General features: G+C 35.6%; 1 protein-coding gene across 1 annotated transcript in view; it reads right to left on the minus strand.

The window, feature by feature from the left end:
- The window catches only part of ENTREP2 (endosomal transmembrane epsin interactor 2), a 402,743-nt gene that overhangs the window by 158,811 nt on the left and 222,617 nt on the right, over positions 1–21,315 (minus strand). Inside the window, exon 3 of the mRNA XM_072402292.1 lies at positions 9,578–9,688. Within this exon, the coding sequence (XP_072258393.1) occupies positions 9,578–9,688 (111 nt within the window). The remainder of the gene's footprint in view (positions 1–9,577; positions 9,689–21,315) is intronic.

The following is a 21,315-nucleotide window of genomic DNA, read 5'->3' on the forward strand; positions in this document are numbered from 1 at the left end:
TCACATGTACAGATCTCTTTGAACCTACCCACATACATGCCTGCTACCTGAACTGACTGTTCTGTACATAGGGAGGAATTGTGTCCTTACACACACATTGATATTTCTTTGGAACAAAGGCAGATACAATAGCTATATGGCTAATAAGGGGTGGGAGAGAGTTTTTTTACTGAATGTTACACTGGATTCTAATTTTCAGTCCCTGATCTCCTGCGTACAGACTCTACATAGTCTAGAAAGGAGAACAAGACATCAGCATGGGACACAAACTACATAGCATGGTATGATGATAATGTGATGTTCACTGACACCAATATTTACCTCTGCCCCTACCAGCATTATTGTTTTCACACATCCTTCACTGGACACCAATTTTTCCACACTCCCTGCTGGGAACTATGGTTCCCCCCACCCCCACTGGACAATTTTTTAAGGGGGGTGCTTTTTGCCCATTACTTTTATCTGGTTATAATGCCAGAAACCAACTCCTTGCTTTTCAGTGATATTGATCACTCACTGTACTGTATTCATAGAGGAGAAAGGTTGTCACCCCCGGTTGTTCTCTAGACCATCGCTGAATTGAAGTGCAGTGAATCTGAAAACTGGGAAAATTAAATTTCACATCACAGCAAGTTACAAGGACATACCATGATCAACAGGTATGTTTTGTAGTGAGGAAGATATTCTCATAGCCTAAAAAAAATGTATGCGATAATAATACGTAATAATAATAAGCACAAGTAGGCTGTCATATCTTATAATTTTTGCTTTAAAGTTTTAGAAATATTTTAAATCTATATAAGTATATTGAAATATTTCAATGTCCATAGCTTACATTTCACTTTAATCTGAGATCTTAGTACACAACAGACAGCCACTGTTAAAGTGGAAGTAAACCTTAAAATTATTAAATTGCACAAGGGTTATTGTGATGTCTCTTCAACAATGAAACAAACTTACCTGCCTGTTAACAATTTCTTTTTAACCAAACTCACCTCTCCTTGTTCCTTTGCTGGTGCCGACATTTTTGGCAAATTGATCGGCTAGGCTGGAATGCTCATGCACATGGGAGTTCATTTGTTCCTGGCAGCTAGCTATGTCAGGATCATATACCAGGCTGTGCCACATTCAAGAGAAGATTACAAACAGGCAGGTAAGTTTGTTTTATTGCTGATGAAGCATAGCATACCCCCTCTGCAACAAAGACCTGTCTGTTAACATGTGTAATGATGTCATGGGGATGGTCAGAAGATACAAGGAATTAAAGTACATTATTAGGATTTTTTTAAGTAATATTGCAATTATGTAATTTTGGTTTAGTGGTCCTAATAGAAAGAAGAAGCTTCAAGACATGAAGATAGCTGTGCTAGATTTGGTCTCAGTTTTGTATGTCCACATTTAATGCATAGAAAAAAAAACCTAGGAAACAAGATATTTCTCTTGAAAACACAATGTCCCCAGTTTATGTTAATTGAAAGCATATATTATTAAAACTTTTTCCTCTCTCTGGAGTAAAAAATGACCTGATAGTTTCCAAGGGAGAAATACTAAAGTTAATTTGCGTTTAATAGACTAATTGTATTGCTTGCAATGTAAAAACGTATTATCAGACTGATAAATCAATATAGAAATTGTAAGCTTTTCATTTATTTTATGCCGTCAACTTTTTGGTAAGAGAGAAAGTAGTACAAGGGCCATGGATTTGAAATAAATCATGCTAACATGAAAAATTGGTTTAATCAGAGAGTTGACATTTACCATTGTATATTGGGTAAAACTTCAGATAACTTAGAATTAGGTAAGAATAGAACTGAAAACAGACAGAGCTGAAAATAAAAGCACAGACACTATATCTTTCTGTGTCATTTTCCTCTGATCCATTTAAAAGAAACCAAATTGAAGACATTTTGAGTAGGAGAAATACAATCTTATATGGTTCTGTGCATTGAGCACACGTTGTGTGTCACCTTGTTGAATTAAGGTGGTTCCTATTTCTTACTGAACTCCTATTATGATGGAGATATAAAGGGCAGAAGAAAATTGAGAAAAGGCAATAGAACTGGAACAAAAGGCTGCAAAGTACAAAACATAAAGATACAAAAGGATATTAGGATGGGAAGAAACTTTTGAGAAGTTATAATGGTCAGTGCTTACTTCTTAGCTGCCTTACTACAAACACTGACATTCACATTATCTGACCTGAAGGTGTCATATAGAGTCACACTGCTCCACAACCATGCAGGCTCTAGTTTGACATTTTAATGTTGAACACCTCAATAAGTAGTATGTAGGTACCTCTAGGTTCCCACTTAGCTTTAAGGCCCCTATTATTTTTATACATTTTTTGTATATACTTTAAATAACCCCTTAATTCTCCATTCTTCTAACCATGTCAGTGACATCACTGTTCTCCAGAGATGTATATCGGAATTAGGGGTCTTTCTAAGTTGGTCACCAATGTTGGAGAAGAATATAATATTGATATATCCCTGGGACCAGATCTATACTCACCTGGGATATTATATCCTTCTCCAACATTGGTGACCCCTCAATCCAGAATAAACCCCACGCAATACTTGCAATTACAAGCGCACAGCTACCCCTGAAGAAGCCCACAATGGGCGAAACACAGCTGGAATTCTGGCTGTGCTCAACCCCCCCCCCCAAAAAAAAAAAAAAAAACTCTTCTTTTGCATTGGTTCTTTGCGGCCCTGCCATCTATGATGACAATACGATATTAAGTAGGTGACCTATGTCTAGAATCACTTTCATCGGTTAACGATTGGACCACGGAGATGTAGGTCCTGGTATAACCATTGTGTACATTGATGATTGTACTATTGCCCTTTGGGAATTATACTAAATACATTACGGATTTGTGCCTTAAAAACTCATGCACATGGGAGTTCATTTGTTCCAGGCAGCTAGCTATGTCAGGATCATATGTGATCAGGAAACTTGGGCCTTGCCACTGGAGGTAGGTGGGGGGGCAAGTGGTAGATAGTGGTTAAAGGCAATGAACAGCATAAATGTATAGGAAATTGCTTTATTATTCCTGTTAGGTTATTGTCCTTTAAATAAACCAAATAATAGTAGTAATTAAAATGAAAAATAAAAAATAGGCATTAAAACTTGAAAAATGCTTTTCTAGAAAAACACAAACTGCTGCTAGTATACTCAGAAAAACTTTTAACCTTCATACAGTTAAGTGTTAGGTTATGCTAGCCTACACTTTTTATTGTAAAGATCTGGTAAATGGAGGTTTCATTTTGATACCTTTTATTGGCTAAACAGAATAAAATGGCAAGTTTTTGCGACACTGCATGTTTCTTTGTCAGGCATTGCATATAACACAAGAATAAAATGAACCATAAAAACATAAGCTGCCTTTAAAGCTTGCAGTTTTAAACTACTCAGCCAATAAAAGGTATAACATCAGCTTGATGCTGCTTCTACTGAAAGATAACAGTACAGCATTAAGAAATTCTAATCATAAGAAGTAAAATCAGATTTAACAGAGAGCCAAAGAGAGGTTAGATGGAAAGAGGAGGATAAAAAAGAAGACATGAGCAAGATAAAAAGGGGATGGTGGAATAAAAAATAGAGAAAAGAAAGAGCTGGAGAGATGGACAATGTTAAATTGACATTAGAAATTTATGAGAGACAAACCACACTAGTAAGATAATATAAAGTATTAGACCATGTAAAGAAATATATGTAAGAAAGGGAGAGATAGAACACCAAGAGAGATGACGGAGAGATGTAAGAATGAACAAAAGAACAAAAGAAAGGGAAAAATTTGAGAAAGAGAGAGAGAGAAACTGAAACCTTGGAAATGAGAGAGTGCTACTAATTAAGAGTGATTGTAAAAAAAATAAAAATTGGAAGGTCAGTTTTCCTTCCACTTAGATATTTCACCAGACCATATTTAATAGCTGTTAGTTTGATGGCTGTTTAAGTGCATAGGGCGAGCATGACATACATGTCCAGCGAGATGAATCCGTTTTGTTTGGTGTTTTTCTTATTAAGCTAATTGCAAATGATTCGTAATCCTGACAGCTGCAAATAGTGTGTCGCATTGAAATGCATATTTTACAGAGAGATTAAGTTAAGGCCGGGACCTGGTTTAAATTGCCATAGCTTAAACAGATCCCTGTGCCCTAATAAAGAGGCCTACACCAGGCTCGAGTTGGATTGCCATTCACGACATTATTGAATATTGTGAATTTAAATGAACTATTTTATGCATGATATAGAACGACTACTAATGTTAAATGAAATTGGATTCATCAACTGTAATAAGGGGAATACCAAGAGATGTGAAATAGAAAAGGCTGAAATTGAAAACAGCACGCAGCTGATTAAGTGGAAACAAAGAAATAATGAAAAATTGAAGGGCTGCATGAAAGAATATGTTAGACTACATTTGCTTTCTTTCAGACTGGCTGATCTAAGAGGTCCACTTTAACAAACTATATTTGGCTTTTATTGCTTAATACTTTATTTATTTGTTTTAATGGCTGACGGTTCATTAAATGTTGTTAGCTTAAAAATGATGTAAATGCTTTGATATTTCAGTTTTAATGTTGCATGAATGGAACGGAAGCAGCCACATGAGACTACAGTCCATTGATTCCTGTATAAAATGGATAAAGCTGATGTTGTGTAAATATTGTCAGATTATTTTTATTATATTTAAAATGACTGACAGCATCATTTCTTAGGCCTATTGCAAAATTAAAAGAGTTTAACGCACTAATTACTCCTGTTATGGATGATCAAAGGATAGTTGGTGATAATTGGTCAGCTTTTAATTCACCAGCATATGTTTCACTGATCTCCAATGTGCAGTTATTCCTGTTATCAAAAGATTGTGTGCCACTTCGAGGGAGTAATTACATGACTATGGACATTGTATAGTGCTGCTTTATAAGACCGGGATATACAAATATGGTATAGGATAATACTAAAAATAATATTAGTCCTCTAAAAAAGGACTGTGGCTGCTATACTTACCTCCTCTCTGACAATGTCCCCCTCAGTAATGTGATTCTGCAGATAGATACCCCACAAATAAAAAGTGTGGGGTACTGTTGGGTGTAGGGTGGGGTGTATAAAAAGAAGCAAATTAATGAATTGCTTGAGATTATTCATTGGCATGGAAAATGCAAGATAAATTTGCATTTTCAATACACACAGTGAAAATTCAAATGTATCTGTGCATTTTCCAATGCACATAGGAATTGAGGAATAATCTCAAGCAATTTTAAAGCCAAAGTAAACGCCACTTTTTTTTTGTAATGATCGGCAAGTGTGCTGTGCATATAGTATTGTTCTTTCATGTTTTTTATACAATAAATACGTTTTGTGCAGTGTGCATAAGAATCTTCTCCTGTTTTTTTTCAAACTATAGTACGGCCCCCCGACAGTCTGAGGGACCATCTGTTTAAAAAGTTTGAGGACCCCTGATTTATATTGTTGTCACTTTGATATGCTAACCAGCTCGTTCAAAATAAAATTTGCAACTCAATCTACAAACTTTAAAATCAGTGTTGGTTTGTTCTTATGCATGATAATATATAAGCATGGGTAAGAAAAAAACTTTCACCTTGAAAATCTAACTACAGAAGCAACCAAGGATTATGTATAAACCAAACTTTGAAACGGCTTCAACTTTGTAAACATTAAAAAAGGAACTAAACAGAAACATGAGTGTGATTGTATATTTTCTGCTTTTAAAATAATGTAGCCATTGGAAAGATGGCAAGACATCCAAGTGTGAAAGATGTGAAAAGTGTGACATCCAAGACATCCAAGTGTGAAAAATTAATCCAAATGTATTTGGGCAATACTCAGGACTATATTGGTGTGTACAGATCTTGCTATTTGCTACAGAGGCCAATTGGGCACAGAGGAACACAAGACAGCCAGAGGTATTGAACGGCAACGATCTTGTATTGAATTGGACAGAAATTGGCTAGCAACTGTTCTAAAATGCATAATGTGCATATATCTATAACAGTTGTATATACTAAGTAATTTAAAACAACTGCTTCTACATTGAAAATGAAAAACTGCTACAGGTAAACATTACAGGCAACCAGAGGAGCAATCCAGCTGGCCAGTGGCACAATCCATCAAATCAATAGCCTGATACAAACCTGAAGCATGACCTGCAGCAACCTCCACCACCACTTCCCAAAAGTGTTGGAGCTTTAGGGCCTAGTTTACTTGGAAGAATTTTTCCAAGTAAACTGTGTGGTTATCCAGGCAGTTTCAATACAATGGATAGCATTAAATACCTAAAATATATATTAAAAATCAGTAATAATACATATATATATATTTGTGTGTATGTGTGTTGAAGCTGCACTGTCCAGATGGCCCCTACTCGTCACCTATTTTGCACGTCCTGAATTGTTTTTTCTCTTGAGATGTATTTTTTGGATAATCAAGTAATAAAACTTTTTGTCTGCATGAATCTATACTGTAAATGAAATTAGGGAGTCAGAAAAGAAATGAGTTCAGAATGAAGGTTTGTCTGCTTTTTAAAGGCCTTCAAGTGTGTTAAGAGTTGGTGCCTGGCCAATACACTTTGCTAAATATAAAACATGGGGCCTCTGGGTCTCCTACCTCATTTGTCTGCTGGACACAGTTATTCTAGCACACTGTGAAATGTAACAAATTTTACCTGACTTTACTCACAAGGGGCAAGCAATTGTATTTCTGCTGGTACTGCATGTTATATTTCTGTATTTAACTTGTTGTCTTCAGGATTACATGAGTCCTTCCTGTAATTTCTCTTTCAAATAGTCACAAGGGCTCTCCCATAAATGTTAAAAATGCTTACAAGCTCTACTGGACAAATATGTTTGATTTACTTATATACTTCGGCTTATTGCTTCTTATGCAATGCAGAGAAACTAAGCAATCCAATTAGTTTTATAAGTCAGAGGTGGCTTGCATCTCCAAACAGGATAGGTAAAAGCAACTTCATGGCTGGGTTTGAAAGATTTTACAAATGTCCCACTGTAAAGATAAGAATTAAAGCAAAACTCTGAATTTACCTTCATTCTTACACAGTTGTACATGCTCCTCTTTTGTATTGAAATTGTGAACTTTGTTTTCCCTGCACACTATCGTCTTCACATTGTAAATAAATGCTACCGTATGTCTGATAGAGCCCGTCCTATTTCCTGACTGGTGGGCATCTATCATCATTGGGCTTTATTAAAGCTTCATGTGTGAAGAAGCTATGCAAAGCACTCTACGGTCTGCTTTCATCAGCTATGATCTACTTGAATTGTACTAAGTAGCACAGACACACAATGATAATGTCATTGGGAACATATTTATAATATTTTATCAGTATTTTGATACTCAATATTTAGATGGAGAGGAGGGAAGAACCACAGAAAGCAGATATAAGCACTTTCGAACTTCAGTTAATATTCACTTATCTCATTCTTTTGTTCTCCTGAACCTAATGTGACAGATATACTATCAGTGTGCTGTGGCTCCATCTAACATTCACAATGTCACTAAAGTAATAGAGACTAGTGGACGGAGCCACAGTGCAGAACTGGGGACCAGGCATTTCTTTATGCTGAATATTTTTCAGCCACCATAATTCTTTAAGGCAAAACAGATCAATGATGAGGGCATCCCAACAGGTGAATATTGAAGTATAAACCCTAAGCATAAAAATTGTGGGTTATTTCTTATTTTACAACACAGCTAACATGTAGCTTTAATTTAAATAGCAAAGGAGTCAGTAAGTACCAGGTGATTTATAGGCTCCCATCAAAGGTTTCCTCTCCCACTTGTACCTGACTATGGTAAGCATGGAATCAGATCCACGTACTGTGGTCACTTTGTGTCCTTGTTCCCTCCTTGGGACACATAGCATGCCATGCTTTGCACAGCTTGCCTAGAGCCCCGTAGTCAGTGTGTGATATATTAGGCTGACGTCCTCATAGTAGGAGCTCCTGTCACAAACCTAGCTGCCAGGGAAGGTTACACATAACAGCACAGAGCTCAGATAATAGTGAATGGTATTTGCAATTGTTTGTTTTGGTTATTTAGATTGATTATTTTTGAAAGTTTATATTATTTTTCTTTTTTGTTTTTTTAACAAAGGAAGTACATCTACTCTTTTTGCTACAGGTAGGCATTTAACAGAACTTAACACACCTAGAAACCCTAGGCAAAAATGAGCATTTAAAATGGCTAAGGGTAAGTTTGTCATTAGCCTGCAGGTGGGCTTTGAGCAACATAAATCACTTCACCTTTCCACACTACCCGTCATGAATCATGTCAAGTTGTGATTTTGCTTGAAGGTATAGAAAACCTTTGTAAACTATACACTTTGCTAAGTATGCTAAAGTTTACCCCTTAATGTTGTTAATGAAAGCTTTACATATAGGCTATATACCATAGACATAACATCAACAAGTATATAAACCAGACCTGGGCTGGCAGTGCTTTTACATAATAACTGCTGTAATTATGTTTTATTACGTAATGTATATGTGTAATCAAAATGATCCAAGTTCTGGATAGATTTGGGAAGGGCCCTGTCTGTGTACTACTGAAGGGATTTACCTTAACATTCTATCCAGGAGGTGCAACAGTAATTGAAAGAAAATCTCCCCAAAGTGTGAGGAATTCCCCTCTTAGATAACTGTTTAAGATGATTCTCTCGCTCTAAAAGGTGTGAATTTCCCCAAACTGGACACAAACAACAACAAAGCCTTTTACACTGTCATAGTCTAAAGTTGAAGTTTAATCTGTTCATATTCCTGGTTCCTCCTTTCTCCCATCATCAACAAGCCAATGGAATGTTTTCATTGCATATTATTTCAGACCCAGTAACATCACTAGGGAGGAACTGACATGGTGCTGTCCCTTAGCACTATGTAGGTTTGAGTGTCAACTGCATCATTTGCGGTTGAGGTTGAAAGATGTTCTTTTAGAGGAGGAAAAGTAACGGCGCAGCCAGAAGCGACCTATTGCTTTTATAAACCGTGCCACGATCCAGCGCAAAAATGGTTCCTAAACTAACTAATAGTTGAGCCTGCAGTAGAACGCTGTGGTCAACCACAAGACTGAAATTCCTTAATTTCATATTTTTAACACCTACTAAGTAAGAGAGTACTACAATCTGTGGCAAAATGTTATACAAAGAGCATAAGATTCAAATAATATATCAATTTATGTGAGAAAAAAATGCTGAAATCAGCATTTATTTACAGTTATAAACTACAATTTTTGTTATGTTCTTAACCCTATATTTTTTATCATGTTTTATCATGTATGTATGTGTATCATATGCACAATTTATTCATCATATAATTTTAACAAATACACTGTAAAGCTCATTTCAGGCATGCAGAGAGGTTTTGTTACTTTCAAGAATCAATATATTAAAAACAATGCAGAATTGTTATATTTATGCACAATCTGTACATTTGGTAAATAGTACTATATTTCAACAATTTCTGCAGATTCAAAAGTTAATAGAGCAAGAAATATATCCAATATTCAGGTCAATATGGGTTACACTGCAGGCACTTACCAGACGACAGCCTTCAAGAGAACTGACTAGTTGAGCGTTTTGACAGGAGAGAATGGAACCCGCCAAGTTGAGCATGACACACACAGCAGACAGCAGCATAAAAAAGGTTATCTGGAAATAAATCATAAATGGCAAAATGAATGTAAACTGCATTATTTAATCTAACATTGCCAATATAACAAAACCAGGTCTGTAATTGCAATATGGCACAGATAATACATATTATTCCACAATCAGTATAAGTATATAACACACATATGTATGGGTGTTTATGCAAATCCTTTGACTTTCTTATATACCTGAAGGGTAAATAACATAATTTGTAACATTAAAATAGTGCTACATGTTACCATAATAAAAATTAAAAAAAACAATTACCGCTGATTACACCCATTTATACTTCTTAAAAGACTCTACCAAAAAAAATACAGTTCTTGCCATAATACTGAACTTATCTCTGGCGCTTTCCCTCCTCCCAGACTCACACCCTCTATGGTTGTTCCTATTTTTTTACCAACATCATTCAACAAACTTCCCGCGAATAAATGGCTTTGTGGACCCATCTCTTGAATGTGTTTGGTTCTGGGGACCTTAAACTGGTCCAAAATTACCAAATTCTGTCTGTCTCAAAACTGAACACTAGCTTATAGAACAGTACAACTTCATACATTTTTTACATTTTTTTTTCAATGCAGACCAACTGGTTTTAACAAGTGACACGACAGAACAAAAACTTTATAAAAACTGATAAACTGACTCGAATAAAAACAAAGGTAGTTATTTATAAATTAAAATACCGGAAAACGCTTTGACTTGAGTATATTCATCATCAGGTGATTTTCTGAGCTTGTTGAAAATTAGGCTAATTATTATTGAAACAGACAAATTCTAGATTTTGCTTAGGTGAACTTTGAATCTCCCAGCCCTCTAGAAATGTCTTCTTTATTGCTGATGCCAATATGCCAGTATTATGCCAGTAATAAAAACCCCAGTTTAGGATTTTTTTATTTTTTTTGTTTTATACTGTACATTAGTTGTTTTAGAACTGGTCTTGTTGGATTTAGTTGTATGTCTACCATGCAAACAAAAAACATAAAAAACGGTACAATACACAAAAACAGTGGTGTCAAACTCAAATACATAGAGGGCCAAAATTAAAAACTTAGACCAAGTTGGGGGCCAAACTTGAAATGTATTGAAAAAATTGAAGTTTTTCCTTCTCATTAGATATAAAGCCTTTTCATATGAAAACAAAGAGGTTTTGCTTAACATTCAATCTGGAACAACCTATAATAGAGAAAGAGGCCTAAGACTCCAAAAGACATAAAACTCAAAACATTTTAAAATCAAAATGATCCACCAACAATAAAAATGCTAAACAATATATTTATTTATATATATATATATATATATATATCCTGAATTTGAATCAGAAGTCTGGAGCTAATAGGACATTGAATGGCAGAACATTGCACAGACATTGAACTACAAGACTATAGTGACAGGAAAGCTACAGCTCACCTGTCATAGGAGAATCATGTGCTGCCCTCTCTGCTTCCCTCCCCACTCCCCACTGTTAGAAGCCTTCTCACACAGAAAGACATCCCCAGCATCCCTATATATGTGCAGCCGGGATTTTCGCCTTTGCTTTTGCCTTTGCAATCGCATATGATGTGTCACAGACACGAGTGATGCCGAGACTACAATTCCTTGCATTACTTGCGTCTATGGAACAGAACAACAATGCGGGGCCACTCATTGATGCGAGTAATGCCGGGAATTGTAGAAGCGGCACCACACGCTGCAATATGTAGCGTGCGGGTCAGATGACATTCATTTTCGGAATTGTTTGGGGGGCAAAAAAAGGACCTTGCGGGCCAGAGTTGACACCCCTGCATTAAAATATGCTAAACCATAACGGGCTTTATTCATTAAAACTGGGAATCTGCCATTCCTTCAAACATTCCTTTATTCTCTGGTAATCAATTACTGCCATTGAAGCACATAGACCTGGAAGGTTCCTAAGAGGAATGTTTGGGGGAATGTCTGATTCCTTGTTTTAAAAAAAGAGCCCAATCTAATGCAAAGGAATCGATAAAACACATTAAAGAGGCACACTTAAACTCAGCATTTTCAGAAACAACATTGTTAATCCAACTTTACTGTGAATTATTATGTATTATTACAGAATTCACACTATAGCCATAGCAACAAATCAACCAAACATGTCATTTTATATTGCATATATTATAAGGTGGCTGAATGATGTTCGTAATAATTTTGCCATAAACACATGCTGGAAATAGTGAGCCTTGATCCATTACAACATATAAAACATGGGCTAAAAATGACACATAAAAAGTAAAGCAACAATACATTTTGACCAATGATATCTAACAGAATGAAATATTTACAGTATTCCATTTACAGAGGCAAGAGGAAAGACACAATATCTGCTCCTTCCACTTCTATTTATTTCGTACTTATTAGGCATAAAAGTGTCAATTAGAGCCCATTATTTCTCCAGTTCTGTTGCGGCTACTTTATATTCTTTTCTAAGGGAACAAAATGTCTGCATTTGCATCTACATCTCCTAAATGCCTTCCTAATGTTGGAACGCTGTTAGAATGGCACACAAAGACAGAACATCTGATTTAGAACCTTTTCCTTTGCTAAGAGCTTTCCCATGCCTTTGTACTAAATTGTAGCCTACATGTGTCTCTGTGAACTGCCTAAACCTACATACATTACAGTAATGGACTGTGATGCAAAATTGCTATTCGGTATCAAGCTACAGATGTGACCTGTGCTCCGGCTGATACTGAATCACAGCATTTCGGCTATAAGAAGTAATAATGAGCAATACATCTGTTTTTGGTTGATTTAATAGCAATATTTAGGAACTATTCTGTGGGATAGAAAGCTTTTCATGTGTTACCATATTTCACATACAGTATGTTAAGTTGCTGTATTCTTTCAAATGTCTCCTCCTAAACAAAAAGATGGGGAAATTGGTATACATTAGTCAAGGATAACATTACTGTTTTATTTTTCTTCGTTGTATAATGGACCTCAGAAGAAGGGATTTCAGTGTATGTAAGTAGGGATGAGCGAGCGAGCGAGTTTTTAAAACTCGATCTCGCAGCAAATTCGGTTCTCGCTTACCGAATTTTAAGCAAAAAAGGCTGGGGTAAATTCGTCGATCGAGCTCGTATTAAAAGAAAAAAAAATGTTTTTAAGTGTGCGATCTGCGGCACTAGAGGTTAATTAAGATGGCCCGGGGATCATAAACATGAGGATTCCCTGTGAATCCTCCTGTTAAAATTTCCTAGATCCTCCGATGGTTTTGCAAAATCGGTTCACCAAAATTTCGCCAAACCATCTGAAGTTCGAGGAAATTTTTGCGAGAATGCCAGAGGCTCATCTCTATATGTATGTCCTGATGAAAACAAGAGGAGGGGTAAACTGAATGGAAATATAAACCATATAGGGTGTGTTAATACTGTTCAAGGTATCTGAATTTTGGATTTATTCAGGTTTTAGTTGATATCCAGGTGATTGATTTCTTTGTCCAGGTCTCCGCAAGGTCAGGGTGGTGCAAAAGCAGAAAATCAGGTCCTCCAGGTACATCACTGTTGAATTATGATAAAAAATTTTGAGGCCCCTTTGTTACCTTTCCTTCCTACCTGTTCACCTTGCTTTGATTCAGTTCTAGTGCTAAGTTTACACAGATTGTTTCCTGCGATTGCAATCACCATTCATTCCAATAGGACAGATCACAGCAGAGTGTTTTTGGGCATTATGTTTTTGAGAGTAAATGAAAATGCACTTTGCAGCATTGCAGTGCTTTGCAGTGTTTGACAAACCCTCATAAATGATTGCGTTGAAATCAACAGGGGCATTTTTAATGGCTTGTAAACAATTGAAGCATTTATAGGCATTTATAAGCCTTTATAAATTGCCTGTGAACTATTAGGGGGCATTTACAGGAGTTTGAAAGCATTTTGAAGAATGTTTATAAATGCTTCTATTACCTGATATTTGTATATTTGGCTTTTAGATGATTGCTTTAAGACATCTAAATGATTACAATGACATTTATGGGTGTTTAAAAGTATTTTTAGGCTTTTAAACACCTGCTTTAAAATGCCATTAAACACTTCAGAACCACTTTCAGAAGAATATAAAAATACAGAAAAAAGCAGAAATCAGTTCCTATGAATATATCACACGTGATACATGTATTGCATTTAAATGTTCATTCAATTAGAATGAATTACAACACATCCAAGATAGTAAAAGCTACAGGTAATGCAAAACAATGCAACACACGGATTGTTCACATCCATTCACTGCATTACAATGCCTTGGAGTCCGATTGAAAATGCATGTGCAATGTTTAGCCTAACTCATTCCAACCCTTAGAACCCCACTTAGGCAAAAGCCAGTAATAATGAGGTAATGCGACATAAGACTACAGTCATGCAAAAACACTGTCACTTTTTACACTAGGCATGCCAAACAGAATCTTAATTGAGAAGTTTTTTTCCAATTCTGTAGCAATTTTATTATTTTACAATAAAACGGTTGTGTCATTATGCTAGGTTGGTGCACTTTTCTGTCTTTTTTTCCTAACAGAAGGCAATTACCTAATTGGATGGTTTGGGTCAGGCCCTTAGAATATTCCATTTTGTCTTATTATATTTGGTCTTCAATCCTTATACGGACTTTACTGTTTTTAGTTTGCATGAAGACGCAGGTAACTATAAGAATATAGTGAACAATAGCTAGCAAATATTCTAGTATTCTAGGATGAAAAGTGATGTCAGTAAGTGATTAGGTTTTGTCCTCCAAAGTAGCAAAGTCATTTAAAGTGTGTAGATAGCTAACACATTTTACATTTTAGTTTTAATTTGGATAGGGCAGGGGTTGCTGTCTTTTATTACATTTTCTGTCTGAAAAAGAGACAGGGAAAATATAAAGTATGGAAATGTCCATGCTGTATTGCTTTGACTCGAGTATAAACCTAGAACACACAATGCAGACATTATTTCTAACATTCAAAACAGTAATGAATAGAAAAACCAATAACGTTAATATGAATAAATACATCCATGGTGTGTTATTTTAAAACATTTACAAAACTAAATCGATAAAAATCACATGTGGTCCATCTGTATATCTTTTTTCTCTCTTTACAGGTAAAATATTTTGTATTTTTATTTTTTGTCTTGTTATATTTTAAGTTGGTTATGATGGATCTTCTGCTCTTAAATGTTTTTTTGTACTTTATTTTTGGTCACTGGTAGATGGTGTTGTGCCATCATTTTCAGTGTGCAAGAAACTCAGGTCCCATGTGTCTGATGGCAAGAGCTTGTTACACACTTTACATGAGAATACAATGCCATCTAGTGGTGATGATGAGCCCATGGGCAAACACTAGTGCTCACTTGTCTACATACCCAGAAATGACAGATGTTTTTGTTCACTGTATGTAATGATGGTAGAGTAAAGGAAGGAAAAAACTGAATACATGCTGCTAGGAAATGGGGAAATTAAGGCACCTTTTTATCAATATCTTTATCCAGGAGAAACAAATCTTTTGCCCAGGATTCACACATTTTGTAATAGAAGCCTTAAGTTGTATATATCATGGGTAAAAGTTGTGTAAAAACATTGATAAAAACACTATAAAGGGATTCTTTCATTTTGTCCTACATGGGCAAAGCAAAGGGTCAATTCAAATGTAAAATATTGGTTTGACTGGAGTATGCCTTAAAGCCATTTTCCCGACCTTTGCCATACACCATTAACCTAGCCCATTATTGCTCATTGGCTTGAATGCTATTCAGAGCTACTGAATGTGTAAACTCCAAATATCTTTTGTAAGCATTCAGCATCGCTGTACTGCCATGCTGCCCTGTGTATGCAATGCAGGGAGCGCTGATTTGTGATGTCTGTAAACCGCATGTTAGAAACAGGAACGTTAATTAAAATACTAAATATTATTTAGTACTTTGTACTCTACAATACTTAAAAGAATCCCCCCTTTGCCCTATATAAAATAAAAGTATATTTCGATCCTAACAAACACTGCATTCCTACCAGAATATTAGGTACAAAGATATCCTTCTTTTAAAGAATTTCTCTCATTTATGGCTTTAACGGAGGCAGCCATTAACCATGTGGCAGGCTGCCAATGAAAGTCTTGCTACGCCATTCTATTTGTAGCTTCCAAATCATATCATTTGTGCATAATAATAAAAGTACGTAATGTCAAAGTTCCCTGCCAATCTGAATTGAATTATAAAAGGTGCCTCATGCTAATGTATCTGTTTCATTTGTGTAGTCGTCTTTGCAATGGAAAGTTATAAATGAGGTCTAATTTACTTTAAGCCACCTACAGCAGTAACTTGGAATACCGCTGTATTTTATTATGATGTGAAAGAACAGATATGTGGGGGGCTGCACTGCATGCGGAGGAGTTGTTTAACTATTGTATTGAAAAAGAATGTTTTACACGGGTTGGTAAATCAATGGTATGTACAGGAGTCCTGTTAAAAGCCCATTTCCTAAACTATTAGGATTAGTAGGTACATATGTAAAGTTAAAAGCCTAATCCATACAACTGAGAAGTTTTTTTTCTATTAGCAATAAGGAAAGTTATACTGTTGAAAGTTTTTTTGGTATAGAAGTTAATGGTAGATCTACAAAGTGGACCCGAAGTATTCTGGAGGGAATATGTGTAATACCAGGTGTTCTATTACCCTGAAACCAATACACTAGGAAATAAATTGTTCGACTTATTTTATAAGGCGAAGAGCAAAGTAGAAGTTATAGAAAAATTTCAGCCAATTTCTTTTTTGGTTTGAATAGAGTGACGAAAGGATAGAGTAAGGAAAGCCTGCAAACTATTCATTGCCCTATAAGTAAAGTCTGTTTATTCCATGTGTTGGAAAAAATATAATATCCATGAGATATATTTGGGATAAACATAATAATATATTTGACAGCAGTCTAACTATTTCTTTTTTCCTTGTAATTTTTTTTTAACAACAGCAGGAAAGAGGTAATACAGACAATACTTTAACAAGGACCCTCTGAACTAGTCAGCAACATAAATCATTATAAATCAAATATGAGAGCATGTAGGAAAGTACGGTCCAATAATCAAGTCATTTCAGGAAGCATCTAAACCCAGATCAACCTGTAGTGGTTTTTAAAGTGGTGATTTTACATGTATGAATTATTCAGCTAGTAAATCAGCCTAATATATATATACAGGAGACCACTAAAAGGTACCAACTGCAACCCATGCCATTTTCTTTTTTTGGGGGATTTTTTTTAAAGAGTAGGGAATTAGGGTGGGGAGACCCCTATAATATGTCATACTTTTAGATCCAGTAGACAAAAGTCACAAAAGAATGCAGGGCATTGATATAGGCAAGGTGAGGTCTTTGGCCAGCATGTTGTTATTTACTTTTCTAATTCACAGAAAAATCATTGGCTGTTTCATAGCTTTTCCAATACAAGGGGAAACAAGCTCCAGATGTGCCTATCAAGTGGATGAACAATGATTTTGGGATTGCCCTTGGTCAGGGTATTGTGGTGCCTAACCATCTCTAAATTATCTCCTTCTGTTTGCATTGCCCCATAAGAGATTTCTTTGTATTTCCTGTTCTGGGATACACATGACAATAGATCTGAAAGCAGTCTAACAATTTCTTAACTTGCAAAAAAAATTATTGCTATTATTGTTCCCACTGCAGAAAATGTATTTCACTTTATCTGGCTTTAAAACAAAATTGTCTCCTTGACTGAGACAAACAGAAATAAAACCTGATAGAGATGCCAGCCCTTTCTCAAGTTATCCAAAGAACACACAGAATGGTTTGGGTTGGAGCTCAGAAACAAAAGATGTGGACCACTGTTGTGAATATTCCCACATTGATGAAAGGAAAGAAATATCTAATTCCAATGGGTGACTATACTTTACATAGTATCTTTATTATGACTTTATTAAATGTGTATGAACTTCAGTGCACAGAAGGTACCAGACAAAAAAAAGTTTATTTTAAAAAAGTCCGAATGGCAGCCTATAATAGTATGACTTTATTTCTGTTTCTAGAGCCCACACATATGCGTGTAGTTTAATAATGCACATTTTTACATTCATTGTGTTACAGCAATTTATTGATTTTGGCACTTTTCAGCAATGTAGCACACCATGAAACACAATGAAGCTATTTACTAAAAGAGTTGGAAATCTTCATTGAATGTGATGCAAATTCCTGTTCACATTTATTACTCAATAATGTGGAAATAATTAAGTACACTTTTATTAAATTAAGTATTTCAACAATTTATTGTGAGACGATTCCTAACCTCTTTTGTATCATGTTACCTTCCACAGAATATCAGGGCATTGGATTGTAATAAGGATAGAATATAAATGCCAGAGTATGTTATGTGCATTGGGGTGTATGGTACTGTAATGCAGTGCAATGCATTTTTCTTTGCATTAAGGAACAGATGGAAACACAGCCTTATGGTACCCATGGCAATTAGTCAAATTCCAACAGAAAAATGACTTTACTAGGAGTGCAAAGCTAACATAAATTGCTCCAAACTCTAATTATAAAGTAAAGTTGTAAAGTTGCACCCAAAGGCATGTAAACTAAAATGATTTATTCCACTGAAATAGTGGTTATAGTAGAGCAATTTCTAGACATGAGCCAGACAGGAGTTAGATGATTTTCTGACCCTAGTTCAGTAAAAGTCTGATTATGCAACTTATCAATGTTAATAAACTGCCCTTCCACAACCAATATTTGGTGGGTATTTTCTTTGTGTACATCTCTTCCACTGTTGTTTATAAAGACTTTTGGACAGTTTGCGTTGCTACAATAAAGTTGAAGAATCAGCCACTTTAAACTGGTAAAGCCTAGAAGCAAGCACCCCAAATGCCAACCAAAAGCTTTACTTCTCTGTCCAACCCCCCGATCCAGATTTTGCTTTGGCAACTCCATTCATTTTTACCCACATCTTCCCTGTCAAATGTAACCACCCCAACAAGGACAGAAGCATTTTGAGTGGGCTAAACCTAAGTCAAGGTTCACAATTTGAACCTATGATTGAGAGGAGCACAGAAGAGGCTTTTCTTGATTAAAAAAAAGATATTACCATTAAACTTCTCCAAAAATGAACTTCTTTGTTAAAAAAACTAAATGGCAAACAGATTCACTATGAAAGCAACCACGCAGGAAAAGCCAAAAAAATAGGGCACGGTAGGAGTACATGAGCACATTACTGTGGGAGTGAGGATCTTCAAGCATAGTCCAAAATGTTGGAAACCCAACTGCAGGCTTGTACATATTTTAGAAACCCACAGTAACCAGTTAGAATTCAATTCAGCTCATTGTTTCTGGCAATTTACTGAAAAAACATGAGTATATCTGAGCCACTGATGTAAAAGTTGGGCCAAAAACACATCTGTATGTATCATCTTGAAATGGAGCTTTACATTATTTTAATGATTACAAAATTTTGACCTAAGAAAATGGAAATGGATGCCACTGACATTAATGTTCCACTAGAAGCATATGTGTTATGTGGATCAATGATATTAAATATCACAATCTCACTCTAAGAACACTTTAAATTATCCCACGGATTTATTTATATGCTAGTCAATATCCACAGACCATATGGACATCTCATTGCTACCACATACTTTTGGATTTCCAGATGTTGATAATGCGGACCTTTAGTTCTTTTGGCATTGATATTGGAGTAAGTGCATTCCAACTGCAGTGCACATGAAAATAAACAGATGGAATATTGTAACAGTACATAAAATATTGGGTTAAATTATACTCACAAAGAAGCTTACAAAGACTGCAACTACACTACAAAGGCTACTGTTTCACTTTAGTCCTAAAACCTCCTGAAAATAAATCTGGCAGTTACTAAAAGCTCAAAAATAAAGGCACAGAGAAAAAAAGCCATCTGGTCAATCAAATATATTTTATTAGTATTTGGAACTAAGCAGGGACATATCCTGCGAGTGGCACATGACACAGTAAAATGGAGCTTTTGCCAAATAAACAAAAAGATGTTCTGAACAATGCTTGCCAAAGTATTACTAACCATTGTCCTTAAATGTTGGAACTAGAAAAGACCATTGACAGTGCCCACGGGACACTTTTGTATGGAAGCCAGTCATCGCTTGGTATTTCTTTTTAACCAGTGAAACATTTTATTACAATTTTGTTTTTGTTGTTGTCAGCACTTGGCTGCAGGAAATGTTAGTCGTTCTGCCAAAACATCTTTTGGTTACACTTAGTCTTACTCTTTTTTTTGTGGTGCAAAAAAAAATCGTTACAGTCTTTTGATTAATTTTTTACATCAATTTAAAATTCAAATAGAAATAATAGTATAATGTCCTAATATAAAACTATACCCCATTGGGAATGGAGCTTTTAGAAACAAATATGGAGCATTGCCTGTGTACTCTACATTGTTTTAAACCACCTTTTGTTGGTAAACTGGTGATTAGAGAATACAAGCTTCTATTGGAGAAGATACACCCTAAAGCAAACACACCACATGTTACTTGATGTCTCCAACACAGAAAAAACATGATGAAGGAATAAAATAATTTGGATAAAAGTAAACCTACCTTGGTAATGTAAATGTGATTGGTCAAACAGAGGAAGGTGAAGATCATATGCTTTTGCTATGAAATACTTATGAACATTCAGATCCAATAAAGTGAGTGAAGGTTTCTATAGCTTACCACAGTTACAGTATGTGCTGGAATACAGAAGTAACTCAAAATATAGGTTGCTGCCCTATGCTGATTAATAGCCTGAATACAAGGCCGTGCCTTGGTATACCATGATACTGTCACTCCATGCCTCTTCAGAAATCACAATGAGCATTTATTCAAGAACCCAATCACAATACTTTTCTGTATCTTGCAACTTGAATAGTTTACAGAATATAGTCTGATCTTTTAGATTGTAAGCTCTTTTGGGAAGGGTCCTCTCCTCCTCTTTCTGTGTCTTTGATTGTATCTGTCTGTCATTTGCATAATAAAAATAATAATTAAAATGAATGGGCTGCACTCTTACCTGCAGTCTGTGTATACATTTCCTTGTAGAGCACCAGTCAGCCTGAATTTTTGCCACTCAGTAATCCAAAGACCTATTTTTTTCATTGAGCACAAATTGAATTCCTAACATGATATGCCACCTAATCATTATCTACTGGAGGAACTATGCACAAACAGGTATATCTGCTTTATGTCACTACCAGTTTCCTAAATACAAACTGACTCCAACACTGGCGTCCCATTCATTGTCTAATTTACTCGTGTAAGCCATGTTCATATTTTCCTTTTTCTTTTCTTTTGGAACAACATTACTGTTTATTATACCTGTGCCTCAACACCTGCTATCTGTTAAAAGCTAGGAAGCAATTTTTTAACTAGTTAACCTGACACAATTTTCTTGCTATCTCTAAATGTGTTGAAGGCCTGCAGGACACATGAACGCTAAATGATTGTCAATAGGCAATAAAGCATCTGCCAGCTAATCATGTGGTCTCCTGCAGAGCACAGTGTGTGTATAAACATAGAACAAGTAAGTTAAATGTATTGAATATATACCGTGGCTTACCCATCTTAGCTAAAGCCTTAACCCTATTTAGTCTGGTATACTTTCTAAACCTTTATT

The sequence above is a fragment of the Pyxicephalus adspersus genome, chromosome 2 (genome assembly GCF_032062135.1).
Source record: "Pyxicephalus adspersus chromosome 2, UCB_Pads_2.0, whole genome shotgun sequence".
NCBI classification, from domain to species: Eukaryota; Metazoa; Chordata; class Amphibia; order Anura; family Pyxicephalidae; genus Pyxicephalus; species Pyxicephalus adspersus.